At 47.5% G+C, this 26,390-nt stretch overlaps 1 protein-coding gene across 3 annotated transcripts; it reads right to left on the bottom strand.

Moving 5' to 3' along the window:
• Positions 1–1,511: 1,511 nt before the first annotated feature.
• PAAF1 (proteasomal ATPase associated factor 1) lies at positions 1,512–26,330 on the bottom strand. Of its 3 annotated transcripts, XR_012750598.1 has the most exons (13): positions 26,266–26,330; positions 22,344–22,456; positions 21,841–21,944; positions 21,677–21,766; positions 13,332–13,430; positions 12,986–13,136; positions 12,706–12,900; positions 12,472–12,563; positions 4,294–4,409; positions 4,136–4,218; positions 3,892–3,974; positions 3,091–3,277; positions 1,512–1,853 (listed from the first exon to the last, which is right to left on the bottom strand). XR_012750598.1 is itself a non-coding variant. In XM_075337624.1 (12 exons), exons 1-12 carry the CDS (start codon positions 26,310–26,312, stop codon positions 3,200–3,202), a joined length of 1,251 nt encoding a protein of 416 aa, XP_075193739.1. In that variant the 5' UTR covers positions 26,313–26,330; the 3' UTR covers positions 1,512–3,199. The 3 variants fall into 3 exon arrangements, 2 of the variants coding, with proteins under 2 accessions (XP_075193739.1, XP_075193740.1); XM_075337624.1 differs by having other exon boundaries at positions 1,512–3,277; XM_075337625.1 differs by having other exon boundaries at positions 1,512–3,277; positions 22,416–22,456.
• Between the last annotated feature and the right edge of the window lie 60 nt (positions 26,331–26,390).

Genomic DNA, 26,390 nt, shown 5'->3' with positions numbered 1-26,390 from the left:
TTCCTGTCTGCACCCCTCGCTCGCCTCCTTTATGCACCCCATGCTCCCTCTTTTACTTTTCTGCACCCCTTGCTTGCTCTCTTTTTCCCTGCTGCACCCCTCGCTCCCTCTTTTACTTTTCTGCACCCCTTGCTCCCTCTCTTTTCCCTGCTGCACCCCTCGCTCCCTCTTTTACTTTTCTGCACCCCTTGCTCCCTCTCTTTTCTCTGCTGCACCCCTCGCTCCCTCTTTTACTTTTCTGCACCCCTTGCTCCCTCTCTTTTCCCTGCTACACCCCTCGCTCCCTCTTTTACTTTTCTGCACCCCTTGCTCCCTCTCTTTTCCCTGCTGCACCCCTCGCTCCCTCTTTTACTTTTCTGCACCCCTTGCTCCCTCTCTTTTCTCTGCTGCACCCCTCGCTCCCTCTTTTACTTTTCTGCACCCCTTGCTCCCTCTCTTTTCCCTGCTGCACCCCTCGCTCCCTCTTTTACTTTTCTGCACCCCTTGCTCCCTCTCTTTTCCCTGCTGCACCCCTCGCTCCCTCTTTTACTTTTCTGCACCCCTTGCTCCCTCTCTTTTCTCTGCTGCACCCCTCGCTCCCTCTTTTACTTTTCTGCACCCCTTGCTCCCTCTCTTTTCCCTGCTGCACCCCTCGCTCCCTCTTTTACTTTTCTGCACCCCTTGCTCCCTCTCTTTTCCCTGCTGCACCCCTCGCTCCCTCTTTTACTTTTCTGCACCCCTTGCTCCCTCTCTTTTCCCTGCTGCACCCCTCGCTCCCTCTTTTACTTTTCTGCACCCCTTGCTCCCTCTCTTTTCTCTGCTGCACCCCTCGCTCCCTCTTTTACTTTTCTGCACCCCTTGCTCCCTCTCTTTTCCCTGCTACACCCCTCGCTCCCTCTTTTACTTTTCTGCACCCCTTGCTCCCTCTCTTTTCCCTGCTGCACCCCTCGCTCCCTCTTTTACTTTTCTGCACCCCTTGCTCCCTCTCTTTTCTCTGCTGCACCCCTCGCTCCCTCTTTTACTTTTCTGCACCCCTTGCTCCCTCTCTTTTCCCTGCTGCACCCCTCGCTCCCTCTTTTACTTTTCTGCACCCCTTGCTCCCTCTCTTTTCCCTGCTGCACCCCTCGCTCCCTCTTTTACTTTTCTGCACCCCTTGCTCCCTCTCTTTTCTCTGCTGCACCCCTCGCTCCCTCTTTTACTTTTCTGCACCCCTTGCTCCCTCTCTTTTCCCTGCTGCACCCCTCGCTCCCTCTTTTACTTTTCTGCACCCCTTGCTCCCTCTCTTTTCCCTGCTGCACCCCTCGCTCCCTCTTTTACTTTTCTGCGCCCCCTGCTCCCTCTTTTCCCTGCTGCACCCCTTGCTCCCTCTCTTTTCCCTGCTGCACCCCTCGCTCCCTCTTTTACGCCCCCTGCTCCCTCTTTTCCCTGCTGCACCCCTCGCTCCCTCTTTTACCTTTCTGCGCCCCCTGCTCTCTTCTTTATCTCTATCATCGCCGTTCAGATCACAAAACACAGATGCAGGAACACAAGGGTAGAAAAATACTGATTTTAATGGCAGCAATTCACCTTTCTTGTTTTTGCACATCTATATAAAAGAAAAATAAAATATTTCTACAACAAGGAGGGAGGAAGTAATCCTGGCTGATGGATCGGGGGGACGTCACCTAAATTCCCCACTTGTCTGAAAGGTTGGACACAAAGTTTTCTCTTTTTTGTGAGAGGAGAGGAGCAGATACATGATGTGGATACATTTCATACAGGTGTAAAGAGTCTCATCAATTCGCCTTCTGCCTTTTAATTCTTTCGAGATCTCTGATTTCTGTCTGTGAACGGGAACCTTCTCGTCTGCGTTTGGAGGTGAAAACTGTACAGATCTAAAAAATAATTTAACAGCTGAGGCTTTGTTACACTTGTATCCAGCCTTGACCTTCTGTCCTGGAGGTCACCTGCACTGATACATTGTAACAAACTATTAGGACAAAAAAAAAGCTGTGATGTGTTTGCCTCTCAGGAGTGTGGGGGGTGGGAACTGGGGACATGATTTCCTATTTTGAAAATGTTTTCTTCTGCTCTTGAGTTTTGCCCTATGATTAAAAAAACAGGATTAGGCTACTTTCACACTTGCGTTCAGCGGAGTCCGTCACTATGGAGAATAGCGCAGTCAGTTAACGCATTGCGCTATTCTCCATAGACTTGTATGGATGACGCACTACTGTAACGCAAGTGTCAGCGTTGCATCCGCTGGATGACGCAGCGCCGTTATTTTGACGCTGCGCCGGGTGGAAGGAACGCAGCATGTAACTTTTTTTGAGCAGCGCAATCCGTAGGATTTCACTGCGCATGCTTTTTTTTTTTTTAAATTACAAACTTTTTGTCCCTCGGTGGCTGAACGTTCAGCTGAGCGCCCGCCCGCTGTCAAGTGAGAGCGCTCAGCTGAGCGACCGGCAGCCGGCATGTGAGAGCACTCAGCTGAGCACCCGCCCGCTGTCAAGTGAGAGCGCTCAGCTGAGCGACCGGCAGCCGGCATGTGAGAGCACTCAGCTGAGCGCCCGCCCGCCGGCAAGTGAGAGCACTCAGCTGAGCAGCCGGCAAGTGAGAGCGCTCAGCTGAGCAGCCGGCAAGTGAGAGCGCTCAGCTGAGCAGCCGGCAAGTGAGAGCACTCAGCTGATCGTTCACAATCGTCTGCTGCCGGTAAAACTGTAAAGAAAAAAAAAAACTTTCCGTCGTTTTGTACGATCGGTAGCATCCGTTACACAACGGAGTGCTACGGATCCCGTCCAACGCAAGTGTGAAAGTTGCCTTATTCGCACTCTGCTGTGGCCCCTGGCCTTTATTGACAGGCTGCAGCAGTGACAACATGACAACTAATAACCGCTGCAGCCAATCACTGAATTCAACGGTCTTGTAGAAGCTACATAGGCATCAGTGTGAAGCTAAGTTACTGGCGGCAGCAGTGACAACATGACTACAGGTCATATAACCACTGCAGCAAATCACTGGCTGCAGCGATCACACGAACTGTAGCCTGTCAAAGATTGGGACCGTGACGGAGTGGTGTCACAGATTTTGTTTTTAGCTAGCTAAAGCCGATGGGTGGATAAAAAAAATTACATTTTCCTTCAGCTATGAGTGACCCATGTGCGTTGGAAGGCGCGCCTCCGTCCCAGTACTCCCAGTCCGCACTCCTTGGAAGGTACACCTCCGTCCCAGTCCGCGCTCCTCACAGATCCGCCAGCTGATATTTCCGGATTATCCCGTCTCTGCAGCACGTGTAAGCCGACTTCTCAAAGATTGCGACCTGCAGAGACAAAGACGACATATGCAGAGGGCTGGACACAGGCAGGGCAATTCCCTACTGAAATACTCTGTGCTGCTGGAGAATCCAAAGAATCCTACTATAATGGTATGACCCCCCACAGGATAAGCACTCCCTCCTGAAATACTCTGTGCTGCTTAATGATCCAAAACCTCCTACTATAATGGTATGACCTCCACACGATCAGCACTCACTCCTGAAATACTCTGCGCTGCTGGAAAACCCTACATTTTTTACTAATTTTCTGTGACTCATAAGATCAATACTTCTCTTCTGAAATCCTCTGTGCTGCTGGAGGACTCTGAGCTTTCCACTATCAGGGTAACTATCATATTATCTGCCAGAATATCGGCACATTCCTCTCCTGTAATACTCTGTGCTGCTGACAGAATGCATCAATATCCAGAACTGCTGACATGATGCTGTATTAACGGACATTCTGGATTATTGGAAATAATTAAACCGGTCTGGAACAATAAGGAGCAATCCCCTTATTCTAGATTATGGAGATTTGGCCACTTTATGAGCTGCAGGGTTATTTTGGGGTCGCGTATGTCTCCCCCGTGGTACAATGTGGGTAACACGGCACCTCTTACCTTATACACAGGATCGCAGTCCGGATCGGTGAGCTCCAGAACGTGATCCAGATCCTGTTGGAGGATGAAGCACGTCCCGTCCCCTGGAAAATAAAACCGCAGAGATCACAGTGCGGGTACATGATGTCATAATGTTGAAATATAGAAAAAGCCAGAGGACCCCCCCATTACCTCCCCAAAAAAATGGCACAAATCTTAGATCTTGGTTTATGAGCGCTGCGCACTGTGCCGGTTCGGGTCTTACCTTGACTGGCTACGAAACCTTCCCTGAACGGCACCAGCGACAAAACCGGAGCTCCGGACCTAAACACGGTCTGTACAGGGGCTCTGCGGGGACATAAATAATATCGTAACTCACGTGCCGTGCTGCACGGCCCACCCGAGGTCTGGGGGTTCACTTACTTTGTGTTTCTGATGTCCAGCTGGTAAATGTTACCATCTTGACCCCCTCCTAAGACGCTCACGCTGGAGAGGAAAGTGCAACAGTTAAAGGCGTCTGCGCCATCAAAAGTGAAGACCTGCAACACAAAAGACCCCAGGATGGTAAACTGGAACTGAGCGCGGGTGGGATCTGCTCCAAAAGGAGCATTTATTTTTTTCACCACCAGAGGGAGCTCATTGAAATGGAAACTACATCAATGTGTGCAGTGAGCTCCCCCTAGTGGTGGCTGCAGACAGGATCTTATCATGTATCTCTATATACAGGGAGCTCCCCCTAGTGGTGGCTGCAGACAGGATCTTATCATGTATCTCTATATACAGGGAGCTCCCCCTAGTGGTGGCTGCAGACAGGATCTTATCATGTATCTCTGTATACAGGGAGCTCCCCCTAGTGGTGGCTGCAGACAGGATCTTATCATGTATCTCTATATACAGGGAGCTCCCCCTAGTGGTGGCTGCAGACAGGATCTTATCAAGTATCTCTGTATACAGGGAGCTCCCCCTAGTGGTGGCTGCAGACAGGATCTTATCATGTATCTCTATATACAGGGAGCTCCCCCTAGTGGTGGCTGCAGACAGGATCTTATCATGTATCTCTATATACAGGGAGCTCCCCCTAGTAGTGGCTGCAGACAGGATCTTATCATGTATCTCTGTATACAGGGAGCTCCCCCTAGTGGTGGCTGCAGACAGGATCTTATCATGTATCTCTGTATACAGGGAGCTCCCCCTAGTGGTGGCTGCAGACAGGATCTTATCATGTATCTCTGTATACAGGGAGCTCCCCCTAGTGGTGGCTGCAGACAGGATCTTATCATGTATCTCTGTATACAGGGAGCTCCCCCTAGTGGTGGCTGCAGACAGAATCTTATCATGTATCTCTGTATACAGGGAGCTCCCCCTAGTGGTGGCTGCAGACAGGAGCTTATCATGTATCTCTGTATACAGGGAGCTCCCCCTAGTGGTGACTGCAGACAGGATCTTATCATGTATCTCTGTATACAGGGAGCTCCCCCTAGTGGTGGCTGCAGACAGGATCTTATCATGTATCTCTGTATACAGGGAGCTCCCCCTAGTGGTGGCTGCAGACAGAATCTTATCATGTATCTCTGTATACAGGGAGCTCCCCCTAGTGGTGACTGCAGACAGGATCTTATCATGTATCTCTGTATACAGGGAGCTCACCCTAGTGGTGGCTGCAGACAGGATCTTATCATGTATCGCTGTATACAGGGAGCTCCCCCTAGTGGTGGCTGCAGACAGGATCTTATCATGTATCTCTATATACAGGGAGCTCCCCCTAGTGGTGGCTGCAGACAGGATCTTATCATGTATCTCTGTATACAGGGAGCTCCCCCTAGTGGTAACTGCAGACAGGATCTTATGTATCTCTGTATACAGGGAGCTCCCCCTAGTGGTGGCTGCAGACAGGATCTTATCATGTATCTCTGTATACAGGGAGCTCCCCCTAGTGGTGGCTGCAGACAGAATCTTATCATGTATCTCTGTATACAGGGAGCTCCCCCTAGTGGTGACTGTAGACAGGATCTTATCATGTATCTCTGTATACAGGGAGCTCCCCCTAGTGGTGGCTGCAGACAGGATCTTATCATGTATCTCTGTATACAGGGAGCTCCCCCTAGTGGTGGCTGCAGACAGGATCTTATCATGTATCTCTATATACAGGGAGCTCCCCCTAGTGGTGGCTGCAGACAGGATCTTATCATGTATCTCTGTATACAGGGAGCTCCCCCTAGTGGTGGCTGCAGACAGGATCTTATCATGTATCTCTGTATACAGGGAGCTCCCCCTAGTGGTGGCTGCAGACAGGATCTTATCATGTATCTCTATATACAGGGAGCTCCCCCTAGTGGTGGCTGTAGACAGGATCTTATCATGTATCTCTGTATACAGGGAGCTCCCCCTAGTGGTGGCTGCAGACAGGATCTTATCATGTATCTCTGTATACAGGGAGCTCCCTCTAGTGGTGGCTGTAGACAGGATCTTATCATGTATCCCCGTATACAGGGGGCTCCCCCTAGTGGTGGCTGCAGACAGGATCTTATCATGTATCTCTGTATACAGGGAGCTCCCCCTAGTGGTGACTGCAGACAGGATCTTATCATGTATCTCTGTATACAGGGAGCTCCCCCTAGTGGTGGCTGCAGACAGGATCTTATCATGTATCTCTGTATACAGGGAGTTCCCCCTAGTGGTGGCTGCAGACAGGATCTTATCATGTATCTCTGTATACAGGGAGCTCCCCCTAGTGGTGGTTGCAGACAGGATCTTATCATGTATCTCTGTATACAGGGAGCTCCCCCTAGTGGTGGCTGCAGACAGGATCTTATCATGTATCTCTGTATACAGGGAGCTCCCCCTAGTGGTGGTTGCAGACAGGATCTTATCATGTATCTCTGTATACAGGGAGCTCCCCCTAGTGGTGGCTGCAGACAGGATCTTATCATGTATCTCTGTATACAGGGAGCTCCCCCTAGTGGTGGTTGCAGACAGGATCTTATCATGTATCTCTGTATACAGGGAGCTCCCCCTAGTGGTGGCTGCAGACAGGATCTTATCATGTATCTCTGTATACAGGGAGTTCCCCCTAGTGGTGGCTGCAGACAGGATCTTATCATGTATCTCTGTATACAGGGAGCTCCCCCTAGTGGTGGCTGCAGACAGGATCTTATCATGTATCTCTGTATACAGGGAGCTCCCTCTAGTGGTGGCTGCAGACAGGATCTTATCATGTATCTCTGTATACAGGGAGCTCCCTCTAGTGGTGGCTGCAGACAGGATCTTATCCTGTATCTCTGTATACAGGGAGCTCCCCCTAGTGGTGACTGCAGACAGGATCTTATCATGTATCTCTGTATACACGGAGCTCCCCCTAGTGGTGGCTGCAGACAGGAGCTTATCATGTATCTCTGTATACAGGGAGCTCCCCCTAGTGGTGGCTGCAGACAGGATCTTATCATGTATCTCTGTATACAGGGAGCTCCCCCTAGTGGTGGCTGCAGTCAGGATCTTATGTATCTCTGTATACAGGGAGCTCCCCCTAGTGGTGGCTGCAGACAGGATCTTATCATGTATATCTGTATACAGGGAGCTCCCCCTAGTGGTGGCTGCAGACAGGATCTTATCATGTATCTCTGTATACAGGGAGCTCCCCCTAGTGGTGGCTGCAGACAGGATCTTATCATGTATCTCTATATACAGGGAGCTCCCCCTAGTGGTGGCTGCAGACAGGATCTTATCATGTATCTCTGTATACAGGGGGCTCCCCCTAGTGGTGGCTGCAGACAGGATCTTATCATGTATCTCTATACAGGGAGCTCCCCCTAGTGGTGGCTGCAGACAGGATCTTATCATATATCTCTGTATACAGGGAGCTCCCCCTAGTGGTGGCTGCAGACAGGATCTTATTATGTATCTCTGTATACAGGGAGCTCCCCCTAGTGGTGGCTGCAGACGGAACCTTATCATGTATCTCTGTATACAGGGAGCTCCCCCTAGTGGTGGCTGCAGACAGGATCTTATGTATCTCTGTATACAGGGAGCTCCCCCTAGTGGTGGCTGCAGACAGGATCTTATCATGTATCTCTGTATACAGGGAGCTCCCCCTAGTGGTGGCTGCAGACAGGATCTTATCATGTATCTCTGTATACAGGGGGCTCCCCCTAGTGATGGCTGCAGACAGGATCTTATCATGTATCTCTATACAGGGAGCTCCCCCTAGTGGTGGCTGCAGACAGGATCTTATCATATATCTCTGTATACAGGGAGCTCCCCCTAGTGGTGGCTGCAGACAGGATCTTATCATGTATCTCTGTATACAGGGCACTCCCCCTAGTGGTGACTGCAGTCAGGATCTTATCATGTATCTCTGTATACTGGGAGCTCCCCCTAGTGGTGGCTGCAGACAGGATCTTATCATGTATCTCTGTATACAGGGAGCTCCCCCTAGTGGTGGCTGCAGACAGGATCTTATCATGTATCTCTGTATACAGGGCGCTCCCCCTAGTGGTGACTGCAGTCAGGATCTTATCATGTATCTCTGTATACAGGGAGCTCCCCCTAGTGGTGGCTGCAGTCAGGATCTTATCATGTATCTCTGTATACAGGGAGCTCCCCCTAGTGGTGGCTGCAGACAGGATCTTATCATGTATCTCTGTATACAGGGAGCTCCCCTAGTGGTGACTGCAGACAGGATCTTATCATGTATCTCTGTATACAGGGAGCTCCCCCTAGTGGTGGCTGCAGACAGGATCTTATCATGTATCTCTGTATACAGGGAGCTCCCTCTAGTGGTGGCTGCAGATAGGATCTTATCATGTATCTCTGTATACAGGGAGCTCCCCCTAGTGGTGGCTGCAGATAGGATCTTATCATGTATCTCTGTATACAGGGAGCTCCCCCTAGTGGTGACTGCAGACAGGATCTTATCATGTATCTCTGTATACAGGGAGCTCCCCCTAGTGGTGGCTGCAGACAGGATCTTATCATGTATCTCTGTATACAGGAAGTTCCCCCTAGTGGTGACTGCAGACAGAATCTTATCATATATCTCTGTATACAGGGAGCTCCCCCTAGTGGTGGCTGCAGACAGGATCTTATCATGTATCTCTGTATACAGGGAGCTCCCCCTAGTGGTGGCTGCAGACAGGATCTTATCATGTGTCTCTGTATACAGGGAGTTCCCCCTAGTGGTGGCTGCAGTCAGGATCTTATCATGTATCTCTGTATACAGGGAGCTCCCCCTAATGGTGACTGCAGTCAGGATCTTATCATGTATCTCTGTATACAGGGAGCTCCCCCTAGTGGTGGCTGCAGACAGGATCTTATCATGTATCTCTATACAGGGAGCTCCCCCTAGTGGTGGCTGCAGACAGGATCTTATCATGTATCTCTGTATACAGGGAGCTCCCCCTAGTGGTGGCTGCAGACAGGATCTTATCATGCATCTCTGTATACAGGGGGCTCCCCCTAGTGGTGGCTGCAGACAGGATCTTATCATGTATCTCTATACAGGGAGCTCCCCCTAGTGGTGGCTGCAGACAGGATCTTATCATATATCTCTGTATACAGGGAGCTCCCCCTAGTGGTGGCTGCAGACAGGATCTTATCATGTATCTCTGTATACAGGGAGCTCCCCCTAGTGGTGGTTGCAGACAGGATCTTATCATGTATCTCTGTATACAGGGAGCTCCCCCTAGTGGTGGTTGCAGACAGGATCTTATCATGTATCTCTGTATACAGGAAGCTCCCCCTAGTAGTGGCTGCAGACAGAATCTGATCATGTATCTCTGTATACAGGGAGCTCCCCCTAGTGGTGGCTGCAGACAGGATCTTATCATGTATCTCTGTATACAGGGCGCTCCCCCTAGTGGTGACTGCAGACAGGATATTATCATGTATCTCTGTATACAGGGAGCTCCCCCTAGTGGTGGCTGCAGACGGAACCTTATCATGTATCTCTGTATACAGGGAGCTCCCCTTAGTGGTGACTGCAGACAGGATCTTATTATGTATCTCTGTATACAGGGAGCTCCCCCTAGTGGTGGCTGCAGACGGAACCTTATCATGTATCTCTGTATACAGGGAGCTCCCCCTAGTGGTGGCTGCAGACAGGATCTTATGTATCTCTGTATACAGGGAGCTCCCCCTAGTGGTGGCTGCAGACAGGATCTTATCATGTATCTCTGTATACAGGGAGCTCCCCCTAGTGGTGGCTGCAGACAGGATCTTATCATGTATCTCTGTATACAGGGAGCTCCCCCTAGTGGTGGCTGCAGACAGGATCTTATCATGTATCTCTATATACAGGGAGCTCCCCCTAGTGGTGGCTGCAGACAGGATCTTATCATGTATCTCTGTATACAGGGAGTTCCCTCTAGTGGTGGCTGCAGACAGGATCCTATCATGTATCTCTGTATACAGGGAGCTCCCCCTAGTGGTGGCTGCAGAAAGGATCTTATCATGTATTTCTGTATACAGGGAGCTCCCCCTAGTGGTGGCTGCAGACAGAATCTTATGTATCTCTGTATACAGAGAGCTCCCCCTAGTGGTGGCTGCAGACGGAACCTTATCATGTATCTCTGTATACAGGGAGCTCCCCCTAGTGGTGGCTGCAGACAGGATCTTATGTATCTCTGTATACAGGGAGCTCCCCCTAGTGGTGGCTGCAGACAGAATCTTATCATGTATCTCTGTATACAGGGAGTTCCCCCTAGTGGTGGCTGCAGGCAGGATCCTATCATGTATCTCTGTATACAGGGAGCTCCCCCTAGTGGTGGCTGCAGATAGAATCTTAGCATGTATCTCTGTATACAGGGAGCTCCCCCTAGTGGTGGCTGCAGACAGGATCTTATCATGTATCTCTGTATACAGGGAGTTCCCCCTAGTGGTGGCTGCAGACAGAATCTTATCATGTATCTCTGTATACAGGGAGTTCCCCCTAGTGGTGGCTGCAGACAGGATCTTATCATGTATCTCTGTATACAGGGAGCTCCCCCTAGTGGTGGCTGCAGACAGGATCTTATCATGTATCTCTGTATACAGGGAGCTCCCCTTAGTGGTGGCTGCAGACGGAACCTTATCATGTATCTCTGTATACAGGGAGCTCCCCTTAGTGGTGACTGCAGACAGGATCTTATTATGTATCTCTGTATACAGGGAGCTCCCTCTAGTGGTGACTGCAGACAGGATCTTATCATGTATCTCTGTATACAGGGAGCTCCCCCTAGTGGTGGCTGCAGACAGGATCTTATCATGTATCTCTGTATACAGGGAGTTCCCCCTAGTGGTGGCTGCAGACAGAATCTTATCATGTATCTCTGTATACAGGGAGCTCCCTCTAGTGGTGGCTGCAGACAGGATCTTATGTATCTCTGTATACAGGGAGCTCCCCCTAGTGGTGGCTGCAGACAGGATCTTATGTATCTCTGTATACAGGGAGCTCCCCCTAGTGGTGGCTGCAGACAGGATCTTATCATGTATCTCTGTATACAGGGAGCTCCCCCTAGTAGTGGCTGCAGACAGAATCTGATCATGTATCTCTGTATACAGGAAGCTCCCCCTAGTAGTGGCTGCAGACAGAATCTGATCATGTATCTCTGTATACAGGGAGCTCCCCCTAGTGGTGGCTGCAGACAGGATCTTATCATGTATCTCTGTATACAGGGAGCTCCCCCTAGTGGTGGCTGCAGACAGGATCTTATCATGTATCTCTGTATACAGGGAGCTCCCCCTAGTGGTGACTGCAGATAGGATCTTATCATGTATCTCTGTATACAGGGAGCTCCCCCTAGTGGTGGCTGCAGACAGGATCTTATCATGTATCTCTGTATACAGGGAGCTCCCCCTAGTGGTGGCTGCAGACAGGATCTTATCATGTATCTCTGTATACAGGGAGCTCCCCCTAGTGGTGGTTGCAGACAGGATCTTATCATGTATCTCTGTATACAGGGAGCTCCCCCTAGTGGTGGTTGCAGACAGGATCTTATCATGTATCTCTGTATACAGGAAGCTCCCCCTAGTAGTGGCTGCAGACAGAATCTGATCATGTATCTCTGTATACAGGGAGCTCCCCCTAGTGGTGGCTGCAGACAGGATCTTATCATGTATCTCTGTATACAGGGAGCTCCCCCTAGTGGTGGCTGCAGACAGGATCTTATCATGTATCTCTGTATACAGGGAGCTCCCCCTAGTGGTGACTGCAGATAGGATCTTATCATGTATCTCTGTATACAGGGAGCTCCCCCTAGTGGTGGCTGCAGACAGGATCTTATCATGTATCTCTGTATACAGGGAGCTCCCCCTAGTGGTGGCTGCAGACAGGATCTTATCATGTATCTCTGTATACAGGGAGCTCCCCCTAGTGGTGGTTGCAGACAGGATCTTATCATGTATCTCTGTATACAGGGAGCTCCCCCTAGTGGTGGTTGCAGACAGGATCTTATCATGTATCTCTGTATACAGGAAGCTCCCCCTAGTAGTGGCTGCAGACAGAATCTGATCATGTATCTCTGTATACAGGGAGCTCCCCCTAGTGGTGGCTGCAGGCAGTGAGTGTGCGGATCACGTGCTGGGACCACCAGGGATATTACACGCCAATGTGAGCATCGCGTCACTTACAGACTGGCGGCTCTGCAGACTCACGCCCTCCAGCTTCCCGTCCTCTCTCGCCAGCAATAGTAACTTTCCTTCAGTCCCGATTTCCCGGTCACCTGCAGCCAATACCAAAAAAAGGAGCAATTTACAAGTTGTTAAGTTTTGAGTACGCAGCTCCAATGCAGGACTCTGCGTGTCCAGGGGGATGGCCTACAAACAATATGATCCATGTGTTACTCGCCTCCCTCTTGCACTTACTGGGGGGCGTTTCTGGGGTTCCCAGGTTAATGGTGTTGTCAGCGACACCTATGGCGATCCCATTAATGGCGGCTCCGCGCTCGGCCACCACCGCCAGGCACGAGGATTTACCGCAGTCCCATAATCTGGCCGTACCGTCCCTAGAACAGGACACGACGTTTCTCCCCCGATCCACCACGGCCAAATCCAGGATACCTGGAGGATGAACACATCAGATCCCTATAGGAGACAGACGATGTACAGGAGCAGGGGGGCTGCGGTACACTGAACGGCAACCCACCGCCTTTATGTCCTTTAAAGGTGACCGGACAGCTGGCGTCTTCAACGGACCAAATCTTCACCTGAGCGTCCATCCCGCCGCTAAGGACCACCATACCGGAGGGGAAGAACCTGCAGCAATTCACATCATACACGTGACCTTCCAGGACCCTCTAGGAGGAAAAAAGCCAAAAATCGAATCACCAAGGACATAATATACCATATAACACTGCAGGATGTGAGGTCAGAATGATCAGCCTGAGACTAGGACAAATGGCTGATAACAGGGAACAACAAACTGCTATCCAGTGCTGTGCGAGGGAACTGATCATACTACACAGGAAATGCTGCAGAACAGGAAGGCACACCCGAATCTCTCCATTACTGCTCTGCCAGATCTTCATCGATCCATCGGTGCTAGTGGAGACCCCAAGTCCCCCCCCACTGGAAATATCAAGGCAAGTCACCTGCAATCAGAACGGGGGGAGAATTATATCAGTTATATTCTTGTACATAGGGGCAGTATTATAGTAGTTATATTCTTGTACATAGGAGCAGTATTATAGTAGTTATATTCTTGTATATAGGAGCAGTATTATAGTAGTTATATTCTTGTACATAGGGGGCAGTATTATAGTAGTTATATTCTTGTACATAGGGGCAGTATTATAGTAGTTATATTCTTGTACATAGGGGGCAGTATTATAGTAGTTATATTCTTGTACATAGGGGCAGTATTATAGTAGTTATATTCTTGTACATAGGGGCAGTATTATAGTAGTTATATTCTTGTACATAGGAGCAGTATTATAGTAGTTATATTCTTGTACATAGGGGCAGTATTATAGTAGTTATATTCTTGTACATAGGGGCAGTATTATAGTAGTTATATTCTTATACATAGGGGGCAGTATTATAGTAGTTATATTCTTGTACATAGGGGGCAGTATTATAGTAGTTATATTCTTGTACATAGGGGCAGTATTATAGTAGTTATATTCTTATACATAGGGGGCAGTATTATAGTAGTTATATTCTTGTACATAGGGGCAGTATTATAGTAGTTATATTCTTGTACATAGGGGCAGTATTATAGTAGTTATATTCTTATACATAGGGGGCAGTATTATAGTAGTTATATTCTTGTACATAGGGGCAGTATTATAGTAGTTATATTCTTGTACATAGGGGCAGTATTATAGTAGTTATATTCTTGTACATAGGAGCAGTATTATAGTAGTTATATTCTTGTACATAGGGGCAGTATTATAGTAGTTATATTCTTATACATAGGGGGCAGTATTATAGTAGTCATATTCTTGTACATAGGGGCAGTATTATAGTAGTTATATTCTTGTACATAGGGGCAGTATTATAGTAGTTATATTTTTGTACATAGGAGCAGTATTATAGTAGTTATATTCTTGTACATAGGGGCAGTATTATAGTAGTTATATTCTTGTACATAGGAGCAGTATTATAGTAGTTATATTCTTGTACATAGGGGCAGTATTATAGTAGTTATATTCTTGTACATAGGGGCAGTATTATAGTAGTTATATTCTTATACATAGGGGGCAGTATTATAGTAGTTATATTCTTGTACATAGGGGCAGTATTATAGTAGTTATATTCTTGTACATAGGGGCAGTATTATAGTAGTTATATTCTTGTACATAGGGGCAGTATTATAGTACTTATATTCTTGTACATAGGGAGCAGTATTATAGTAGTTATATTCTTGTATATAGGGGGCAGTATTATAGTAGTTATATTCTTGTATATAGGGGGCAGTATTATAGTAGTTATATTCTTGTACATAGGGGGCAGTATTATAGTAGTTATATTCTTGTATATAGGGGCAGTATTATAGTAGTTATATTCTTGTACATAGGAGCAGTATTATAGTAGTTATATTCTTGTATATAGGGAGCAGTATTATAGTAGTTATATTCTTGTACATAAGGGCAGTATTATAGTAGATATATTCTTGTACATAGGGGGCAGTATTATAGTAGTTATATTCTTGTATATAGGGACAGTATTATAGTAGTTATATTCTTGTATATAGGGAGCAGTATTATAGTAGTTATATTCTTGTACATAAGGGCAGTATTATAGTAGTTATATTCTTGTACATAGGCGGCAGTATTATAGTAGTTATATTCTTGTACATAGGGGCAGTATTATAGTAGTTATATTCTTGTACATAGGGGCAGTATTATAGTAGTTATATTCTTGTATATAGGGGCAGTATTATAGTAGTTATATTCTTGTATATAGGGGCAGTATTATAGTAGTTATATTCTTGTATATAGGGGCAGTATTATAGTAGTTATATTCTTGTACATAGGGGCAGTATTATAGTAGTTATATTCTTGTACATAGGAGCAGTATTATAGTAGTTATATTCTTGTATATAGGGAGCAGTATTATAGTAGTTATATTCTTGTACATAGGAGCAGTATTATAGTAGTTATATTCTTGTACATAGGAGCAGTATTATAGTAGTTATATTCTTGTATATAGGGAGCAGTATTATAGTAGTTATATTCTTGTACATAGGGGGCAGTATTATAGTAGTTATATTCTTGTACATAGGGGGCAGTATTATAGTAGTTATATTCTTGTATATAGGGAGCAGTATTATAGTAGTTATATTCTTGTACATAGGGGCAGTATTATAGTAGTTATATTTTTGTATATAGGGGCAATTTTTATTAGAAAAAACAAACATAAATACATGTATAAGAAACAAAAACTCACATTAATACAGGCCACAAATCACTGAGGTTACACAGACACCGGCACTAAATAATCAGATCAAACACAGAAATAAATAACGAGTCCACACCTGTGCGGGAATGAAGCATCAATGAAACTCAGCAATCACCATACAATACATAGAAGGAGCAGAGTGATAGGCATCATCCCGAGTCAGGGACATTCTGTCCACCACCGGTGTCCATGGCAGATTCTACCTGAGGGTCTACAGAGAGGGGCCTCCGCTTTGGCGGGGGATGCTCCTCTATGTCCCTGTCACATTCAAGTGTCCCCAATTCCCTCTCAAAATCATCATCATGGGACAAAGCCCCATACTTGTTGGACACGACCATCGCACCCACAGAGCTCTGGACCTTCTTACTCGCCCTGTCACATGCAGCCTCAGGTCTACGGGAGGACGCGTCCTTCTTCTTCCTTTTATTCTGACTAATGGTCCAGTCATCAGACACAGATGCTGAAGGGGTGGGCCACCTGAGACTGCTGGACCTGAGGGACGACCTCCATGTTCCCCTCCTCACCCTCCTGCTCTGGTACTGGTATTAGCTAAGCGGACACCCGGGGGACATCGGAGTTGGGCAGTACCTCTCCTGATGGTAAAACCTCCTCCTGGGCCACTGCCACCACCTCCTGAGCCTCCGCCACCACCTCCTGAGCCTCCGCCACCACCTCCTGAGCCTCCGCCACCACCTCCTCATCAGGGAACTCTCTGCAGATGTTGTGCCAGGCGTCTGGACAGTCCCTGTGAGGGTGGCCCATCTTACCACAGAGGTTGCACCTGACGTCCCGGCAATCTGCAGCGACATGACCGATGTCCCCACACAGGCCGCACTTCACCACGGTACAGGCATTGGCCAGATGACCAGTGTTACCACACTTGAAGCACTTTCGGGGCTGCCCGGGGTAGTAACATCTCCCCTTCTCCCTCCCAATGCAGAAGGAGTTGGGCAGGTGGGCAGTGATGTTATTATATTGCCTCAGCTTCACCAGGACCTTCCACCCCATTGTCCAGATACCGTCCTCATCTCTGACCTTGGAGAGTCCAGAGACGAGGTCACAATGTCTCCGGAGCCACACATCGATGTCCTGTGGGGGAACGGCCTCATTCCAGAAGGTGACATTCACAGTGACAGTATCTGGCCTGGAAATAGGGACCAACAAAAACTCATTCCAGCCCTCGGTGTCCCGGAACTTGGGGTAATCGAACCAGAACCTGTCCAGGGCAGACATGAGCTTAAAGCTGACGTCATAGCCCTGCCCGTCCTGCAGATTAGAGACCGCCAGGATCTCACGCGGCACAAACCCCATCTGGCGGCACAGCAGCTCCCTCACCACGTACCTGCGCTGCGGCACAAACCCCATCTGGCGGCACAGCAGCTCCCTCACCACATACCTGCGCTGCGGCACAAACCCCATCTGGCGGCACAGCAGCTCCCTCACCACGTACCTGCGCTGCGGCACAAACCCCATCTGGCGGCACAGCAGCTCCCTCACCACAAACCTGCGCTGCGGCAGAACCTCCTTGGGAATTATGTACTTAAAACGCACAACATTAATACGCTTGAAAGTCTGGCCGGTATACTGGGCGCCGGAGGTGAAGGATGGTGCGCCGCGGCTCCAGGCATTCCTGGGGGGCACCTGCCGGGACACCCTGGGCTGACGGACAGGATGAGGGTCTGTAGCAGGGGGGGCTGGTACACCTTGCGGGTTAGACAGCAAAGGGGGAAAATCACATATGTCATGCACATCAACATGAGCAGCATCATCAACATCACATTGTGCAATGTCCATCACAGACTGTGAATCCCCTCCAGCCCCCGACCCCACAGGCACAACACCATCCCCAGGCTGTGCACCGGCCTCAGCAGCACAGACAGTCACACATGGAAGGTCCTGCTCCTGTGCGGGGCACTCTGGGACTTGTAGTGCCTCCACTGTCTGAGGTGTAAGCTCCTGTAGCTGCAGTTGTGTCCCATCCTGAAAACAGAATCTGGCCGCCTGTATCACCGGCCGCGTCTGCTGCTGGGGGGTCTCGTCCCGAGCGGCCTCTGACTGCACAGCAGGGGTCTCCACAGCACAGTCCTGCGTATGGGAGGCCAAACATTCCTGGGTCATATAGGACTCCTTCAGGGGCCCCATACTCTCCAGCACAGAGTCCATGTCCTGCACCACACTCGCCAGCTCCAAACCCTTTTTGTTCAGTCTCTGGTCACACACAGAGGTCAGGGCAGGATCTAAAGTGGCCTTCAGATTATAGAGACAGTCTATCTCCGCCTGCAGCATGCCTTTCATCGACCGTAACTCACCCAGTCTTCTGACTAGTCCAGGCATCTCATCCGCTAGCTGCGGCTCGGGCACACACACTGTATCCACAGCTTCAGGCTTGACCACAGGTGCAGGGACCTTGAATACAGGCTTGTTACAGGCCTCCACCACAGATGTCTGCATGGTGGTCTTGCTGGACCCAGGCACTGGACTGCGACCTGGTGCGGCCTGAGCTCGCCATGCCGGACACCACATGCTGCTGCTGGAGATTTTCTTGCAGGGTCTGCTTCTCCAAAGATGTCCTCTGTCTGCGGGCCGGAGAGCTGAGCTGCACAGCTGATGGTGATGGAAGCTGAGCTCCTGGCTGGAGCTGTGCACTGACCGGGGCTTCTCTGCAGGAATCACAAGACTTTACACTTTGCTGCATTTCTTTAGGGACATATTCTGGCTTCTTTGCTGCACTTGGAGTTGGTTTTCCTCCCAAAACATTACACACCGATTCCTTAGATTCTCCTTTCTTGCTGGAGCTTTGTGCAACATTCACAGGTCTCACAGCGACTCTGGGGGTGGTATTCCCAATGGAAGAGGCCTGGGAGCCGTGTCCCAGTGTAGGCCGAGAAGCCTGGGCCTTGCCTGGGGAGCTTCCCCGCCCAGGGGGGCCCCGCCCTGGGCTTGCTCCAGACATCAGGAGAACTGCTCACACACACAACCTCACAGCTTGGGGGCAGTATTATAGTAGTTATATTCTTGTACATAGGGGGCAGTATTATAGTAGTTATATTCCTGTACATAGGGGGCAGTATTATAGTAGTTATATTCTTGTACATAGGAGCAGTATTATAGTAGTTATATTCTTGTATATAGGGAGCAGTATTATAGTAGTTATATTCTTGTACATAAGGGCAGTATTATAGTAGTTATATTCTTGTACATAGGAGCAGTATTATAGTAGTTATATTCTTGTATATAGGGGGCAGTATTATAGTAGTTATATTCTTGTACATAGGGGGCAGTATTATAGTAGTTATATTCTTGTACATAGGGGGCAGTATTATAGTAGTTATATTCTTGTATATAGGGAGCAGTATTATAGTAGTTATATTCTTGTACATAAGGGCAGTATTATAGTAGATATATTCTTGTACATAGGCGGCAGTATTATAGTAGTTATATTCTTGTACATAGGGGCAGTATTATAGTAGTTATATTCTTGTACATAGGGGCAGTATTATAGTAGTTATATTCTTGTATATAGGGGCAGTATTATAGTAGTTATATTCTTGTATATAGGGGCAGTATTATAGTAGTTATATTCTTGTATATAGGGGCAGTATTATAGTAGTTATATTCTTGTACATAGGAGCAGTATTATAGTAGTTATATTCTTGTATATAGGGAGCAGTATTATAGTAGTTATATTCTTGTACATAAGGGCAGTATTATAGTAGATATATTCTTGTACATAGGGGCAGTATTATAGTAGTTATATTCTTGTATATAGGGGCAGTATTATAGTAGATATATTCTTGTACATAGGGGCAGTATTATAGTAGTTATATTCTTGTACATAGGGGCAGTATTATAGTAGTTATATTCTTGTATATAGGGAGCAGTATTATAGTAGTTATATTCTTGTACATAAGGGCAGTATTATAGTAGATATATTCTTGTACATAGGGGCAGTATTATAGTAGTTATATTCTTGTATATAGGGGCAGTATTATAGTAGTTATATTCTTGTACATAGTAGCAGTATTATAGTAGTTATATTCTTGTACATAAGGGCAGTATTATAGTAGATATATTCTTGTACATAGGCGGCAGTATTATAGTAGTTATATTCTTGTACATAGGCGGCAGTATTATAGTAGTTATATTCTTGTACATAGGGGCAGTATTATAGTAGTTATATTCTTGTATATAGGGGCAGTATTATAGTAGTTATATTCTTGTACATAGTGTGACAATGTGGGCCCCAAGTGTATGTGGGCCACACATCAGGTAGCGGGATTAAAGCACGCCAGAGTAATTGGTCTCTTTAACAGACCATCTGGTTTATTAACAGGTCCATAAACCATATCAGGTCACATAACATAAAGATGCCGTTCGTTGGCTTTCTCCTCAAAGACCAACACATAATATAAAGTCCACACACTTTTGGACTGCCACCCATGTGTCACTGACCCTTGTCAGTATCCAGACCCCAGGTCCAATCCCAGTTACCTTCCTCTTAAGGTGGCTAGTGTCCTTTCCAGGTTCCCCCTGGCTCCAGCCACATGGCTTTACACATGGACCTAAAAGCCCCTTCCTTCAGAAGAAGGTCTCCGGAGGAGTGCAAAACACCCTGCTTCTGCTCTCTCCATCTCCAGCACACACACTGGAAGTCTAGAGCCAGTCTCTCCCTAGACTGCCCTCGACACTCTCCATGCAGAACTCTCGGCTCTGCTCTCACACTCTCCCAGCATACACGCTGGAAGTCTAGAGCTAGTCTCTAACTAGACTGCCCTAGACACACTTCACCCAGGTTCAGAGACAGGATTGCTTTAACCCCTGGAGCCACACCCACAGGTGGTAAGGAGTGTGTAATCAGCATCACACACCCTTCCATGGCTCTGCATGAATGCAATCCTGTGGAACCACAGGTCCCAGCCAGTTTCACATTGCAGAGCACCCACGCTTCTGCAAAACATACCGGCCTTTTGTAATACAGCCGGTTGATACCTCACAATAGTAGCAGTATTATAGTAGTTATATTCTTGTATATAGGGAGCAGTATTATAGTAGTTATATTCTTGTACATAAGGGCAGTATTATAGTAGATATATTCTTGTACATAGGAGCAGTATTATAGTAGTTATATTCTTGTACATAGGGGCAGTATTATAGTAGATATATTCTTGTACATAGGAGCAGTATTATAGTAGTTATATTCTTGTACATAGGAGCAGTATTATAGTAGTTATATTCTTGTACATAAGGGCAGTATTATAGTAGATATATTCTTGTACATAGGCGGCAGTATTATAGTAGTTATATTCTTGTACATAGGCGGCAGTATTATAGTAGTTATATTCTTGTACATAGGGGCAGTATTATAGTAGTTATATTCTTGTATATAGGGGCAGTATTATAGTAGTTATATTCTTGTACATAGTAGCAGTATTATAGTAGTTATATTCTTGTATATAGGGAGCAGTATTATAGTAGTTATATTCTTGTATATAGGGAGCAGTATTATAGTAGTTATATTCTTGTACATAAGGGCAGTATTATAGTAGATATATTCTTGTACATAGGCGGCAGTATTATAGTAGTTATATTCTTGTATATAGGGGCAGTATTATAGTAGTTATATTCTTGTACATAGGAGCAGTATTATAGTAGTTATATTCTTGTACATAGGAGCAGTATTATAGTAGTTATATTCTTGTACATAGGGGAAGTATTATAGTAGATATATTCTTGTACATAGGAGCAGTATTATAGTAGTTATATTCTTGTACATAGGGGCAGTATTATAGTAGTTATATTCTTGTATATAGGGGGCAGTATTATAGTAGTTATATTCATGTACATAGGAGCAGTATTATAGTAGTTATATTCCTGTATATAGGGGGCAGTATTATATCTTCTGGTGAGAGACAGACCTGGAATAAGAATAGCTTACACTTTTCTGGTGGACTCTCGGGAAGCTGGTGTAAGGAGCCAGGAATTTGCTGGAGACGTTCTCTGCGGGGCAGGAGATGAGGAGGCTTTTCTGTAGAGCAGATGATGATTATTGCAGTGTATGGATTTTGTAGTTCAGCAGTTTATAATCTGGATATTTGTTACCTTAGTGACTTCGAGAACAGAGAAATCCTCGGAGGAGGTGATATCCGGGATCCCATCAGGACCGATTCCTTCACACTTCAGGGCTCCGTACACTGTGGGCTTCCCTTTAAGAGAATAGTCTTCAGATAAACATGTACATCCATTGCTGGAAACACACACATATATACACACACACATACAGCACTTCTATACATTCTTCCTCTACATCCTGATAATATGTCTTCTTGCAGCGCTGCATTTGGAAGACCAAAACCTAACCTGGCTCCATGCTTTACACTGCAGCTCTGCTTGTTCGGTTATGCTATGCATGATCTCATCAGAAATTAACGAACGTATCAACGACATCTTTAAAAAAAAATTCTGTTGTCTTCAAGTTACTGGGGACTTCCTTCAGAGGGGTCTCGGTCCCCCATGTTACATTTTACGTAATTTGACATGTAATACATCCTTTCCTCCACAGGGGGTCGCTGCAAGGGAAATATACGGCAGGGGGCGACATTCACCGGCCATCGCAGCAGACATGAAGCGACTCGCACCGAACTCGGCCCCTGATGGACGCGCTCCACCACAGTTACCTGGGATCTTACACGAGACCCACGCCTCTCCTTCCACTTTCCTGAAAGACAAAAACAGGAAAAATCATCAAATATTTCTGTACAGTTTAAAGGGGGACGGGTCTACAAAGGGGGGCCAAAAATTAAAGAGTCATCAACTGGACCCCGCGGTTCCTCCACACTGGTGCCCGTGTCCCCCGCCGGTCTCCACGTTTGCTCTATCGGTACCAGACGGAGGTTAACACTAGAACTACTGAGGCAGTCATTTTGACTACTTTGCACTATGTATTTCTATATAGGTGTCACGAGTTCTAGTGTTAAAGGGGTTATCCGGCTTATTTTGAGTTTTTTTATTATTTCCCTATTGGGCTACATTGGGGCAGGTAAGTAGATAGAGACCACTTACCTGCCCTGCTGTCAGCCCCCGTCCCCCGGCTCAGAGTGGTCATGTGACCGCTCCTGCCGCGATTTTGCTGCTTCCGGTCATTTCATGTCAACATGGGCAGGGCCATGTTGACATGCAAATCTGGAACAGCATGTCGCCTCCCTGCTGGGCGGGTACAGTGCGATGAGCCCCGCCCCCTTCCCTGCACCCTCCCACACATTTCCCCGCACCTCCCCCTGCACTGCTGTGGGACCCGTGACCTGGGGGAGGGGCCTGGTAGCGGCTGCAGCGGTGTCAGCGCCAGCACCGGCCACTGCTCAGGATCACACATTCAAATGTACCGGCATCACAGATCACAGATCACCGATGCCGGTACATTTGAAAGTGCTGATGAGAAGGAGCGCAGCTTCTCATCACTGTCCCTCCCGCTGTCTGTGCTCTCTTCAGCACAGCGGTGACGTCACTACTGTGCTGATATGTCCAGAGCACAGACAGCGCGCGAACGAGCACGAGCGGCGGGGACAGAGGACGGGTGAGTATGTACTCACTACATGTGTTCCCTATGGGGGTAGGGAGGGTCGGTGCAGAGCGCCGTGTGTGCGTGCGGTGCAGAGCCTGATGTGTGTGCGGTGCAGAGCCCGATGTGTGCGTGCGGTGCAGAGCCCGATGTGTGCGTGCGGTGCAGAGCCCGATGTGTGCGTGCGGTGCAGAGCCCGATGTGTGCGTGCGGTGCAGAGCCCGATGTGTGCGTGCGGTGCAGAGCCCGATGTGTGCGTGTGGTGCAGAGCCCGATGTGTGCGTGTGGTGTGCAGAGCCCGATGTGTGCGTGTGGTGTGCAGAGCCTGATGTGTGTATGCGGTGCAGAGCCTGATGTGTGCGTGTGGTGTGCAGAGCCTGATGTGTGCGTGTGGTGTGCAGAGCCCGATGTGTGTATGCGGTGCAGAGCCCGATGTGGGGCTGCTATTTGCAATGTTGTAGTGATGACAGGTCAGGTGCTGGGGCAGAATATACTGACAGGGAATGTGTGCAGGGGGCGGGCAGGGGGCGAGGCTGGACACTGAGGCTGGGCAGGGGGAGGGGCTGGACACTGAGGCTGGGCAGGGGGAGGGGCTGGACACTGAGGCTGGGCAGGGGGAGGGGCTGGACACTGAGGCTGGGCAGGGGGAGGGGCTGGACACTGAGGCTGGGCAGGGGGAGGGGCTGGACACTGAGGCTGGGCAGGGGGAGGGGTTGGACAGTGAGGCCGGGCGGTGCCAGCTCTGACTGAGGTTTTGCACAGGAAGTGGTCATTTTGCTTGTGCTGAATGTAAACAAAGAGCTGCAGAGAATAAAGGGTGAATTCAAGAGGAACAAAAGTTAGAAAACAAAAAATAACAATGTAGGGGTGATTTATATGACAATACAGCACAGATTAGCTTAAACTCAAAAATTGTCGGACAACCCCTTTAAGTGGTTATTGGTTACAGAAGAGTAAGCGGAGACCAGCGGTGGAACAAGGGCAGCGGCGTGGGGATCCAGTAAGTGTCCGATTTTTTGTTTACCCCCTTCCCACTCCATCATAGTCAGCTTAGGAGGAGGGTTTTACAGAGCAAAATCTGTCTTGTCCAAAAGTGTTGGCGCCCTTGAAATTCTTACAGAAAATGAAGTATTTCTTCCAGTAAATATTGCTATTACACATCTTTTGTTATTCACAAGTTTAGCTCCTTTGTGTGTATTGGGACAAAAAAAAAAAAAAATGGAGAAAAAAGGCAAATTAGACAAAATTTCACACAAAACCCCCAAGATGATGATTCGGACACAATTTTTGTCATCTTTCCAAAATTGTGGACAATCAACTTTGTTTCCAGCATTTGATACTCATGCAAACTCCCCTGTGACAAGTATCAGGTGTGGGCAATATGAAAATCACATCTGAAACCAGATAAAAAGGGGAGAAGTTCCTCAATATTTGCACTGTGTATGCCACATCAAGAATGGAGAACAGAAAGAGGAGAAGAGAACTGTCAGAGGACTTGAGAACCAAAATTGTTGAAAAATATTAACAATCTCTAGGTTACAAGTCCATCTCCAGAAATCTTGATGTTCCTTTGTCCACAATGTGCAACATAAGCAAGAAGTTTACAACCCATGACACTGCAGCTAATCTCCCTGGATGTGGACGGCAGCGTAAAATTGGTGAAAAATTGTAACACAGGATAATCCGGATGGTGGATAAGCCCCAATCAAGTTCCAAAGAAATTCAAGCCGTTCTGCAGCTCAGGAGGCATCAGTGTGCGTGCGAACTATCCATCCACATCTGAATGAAATGCTATGGAGGAGACCCAGGAGGACCCCACTGCTGACACAGACAGAAAAAAAGCCAAAACGTGGGCAATAAGAAAATTACACCTGAAACCAGATAAAAAGGGGAGAAGTTGGCTCATTCTTTGCATTGTGTGTCTGTGTGTGCCGCACTAAGCATGGAGAAGAGAACTGTCTGAGGACTATAGAACCAAAATTACTTAAAAATATCAACAATCGTAAAGTTACCAGTGCATCTCCAGAGATCTTGATGTTACTTTGTCCACGGTTCCCCAAAAAAAAAAAAACGAAGTTTACAACCCATGGCACTGTAGCTAATTTCCCTGGACGTGGACGGCAGAGAAAAATTGCTGAAAGGTTGTAACGTAGAATAGTCTGGATGGTGGATAAGCCCCAATCAAGCTCCAGAGAAATTCAAGCAGTCCTGCAGCTCAGGGGGCATCAGTGTCAGCACAAACTATCCGTCCACATCTGAATAAAATGAAAAGCTATGGAGGAGACCCAGGAGGACCCCACTGCTGACAGACATAAAAAAGCCAAAATATACGCAAGTAATCAAAATCCTTCCTGGAAAGCGTCTTGTGGACAGATGAGACCAATATAGAGCTTTTTAGTAAAACACATCATTCTACTGTTTACTGAAAACAGAATGAGGCCTACGAAGTAAAGAACACAGCACCTACAGTCACACATGGTGGAGGTCAGGGATGTGTGGGGTTGTTCTGTTGCCGTTGGCACTGGGGGCCATGACTGTGTACAAGACATGAAATCTGAAGATTAGCAAAGGATTTTGTATGGCAACGTAGAGCCCAGTGTCACAAAGCTAGGCGTGCGTCCTAGGTCAGGGGTCTCCAGCAGGACAATGACCCCAAACTCTTCAAGAAGCCCCAGAAATGGATGGAAACAAAGCGCTGCAAAAATGTTGTTTAGCCACAATTAAAAGCACTTAAGTTTAAAAAAAAAAAATAGGTCATAAAGGGTGGACGGCCCCTTTAAGAAACATTTGCGCAGTCTAGATTCCCAGAGTTTATGGCACTACAAGTCTCAGCATGCACTGACCAATGAGGAGACACTGGGAATAGTATCTTCACAACAGCCCATAGGTAGAATAGGATAATACACAACAACAATAGTAAGTGTCATTAATAATATATAATATATAAGTGTCTCCGCCGCAGCCCCCACCTCAGACACTGCGCCCAGTCACTCTGCACACAAATCCTGGCAGACATCTTGGTGTAGGCAGAAAAAACACACAACCGGAAGTGGGCGTCCCGGTGCGGGGGCGGGGACCTTATTGAACAGGAAGT

This window comes from Anomaloglossus baeobatrachus, chromosome 2 (assembly GCF_048569485.1).
Source record: "Anomaloglossus baeobatrachus isolate aAnoBae1 chromosome 2, aAnoBae1.hap1, whole genome shotgun sequence".
NCBI classification, from domain to species: Eukaryota; Metazoa; Chordata; class Amphibia; order Anura; family Aromobatidae; genus Anomaloglossus; species Anomaloglossus baeobatrachus.
The sequence above is the reverse complement of the archived record's forward strand: the minus strand, read 5'-3'. Positions and strand labels throughout refer to the sequence as shown.

Bases quoted from the DNA above. Each gene is read 5' to 3' on its own strand.
- PAAF1 (XM_075337624.1), bottom strand. From the start codon at position 26,312: ATGTCTGCCAGGATTTGTGTGCAGAGTGACTGGGCGCAGTGTCTGAG. The intron at 4,410-12,471 runs GTAAGTGACGCG...TTTGTGTTGCAG, and splicing joins GTCTGCAGAGCCGCCAGTCT to GTCTTCACTTTTGATGGCGC. The intron at 3,278-3,891 runs GTAAGAGGTGCC...TTGTCTCTGCAG, and splicing joins ACTGCGATCCTGTGTATAAG to GTCGCAATCTTTGAGAAGTC.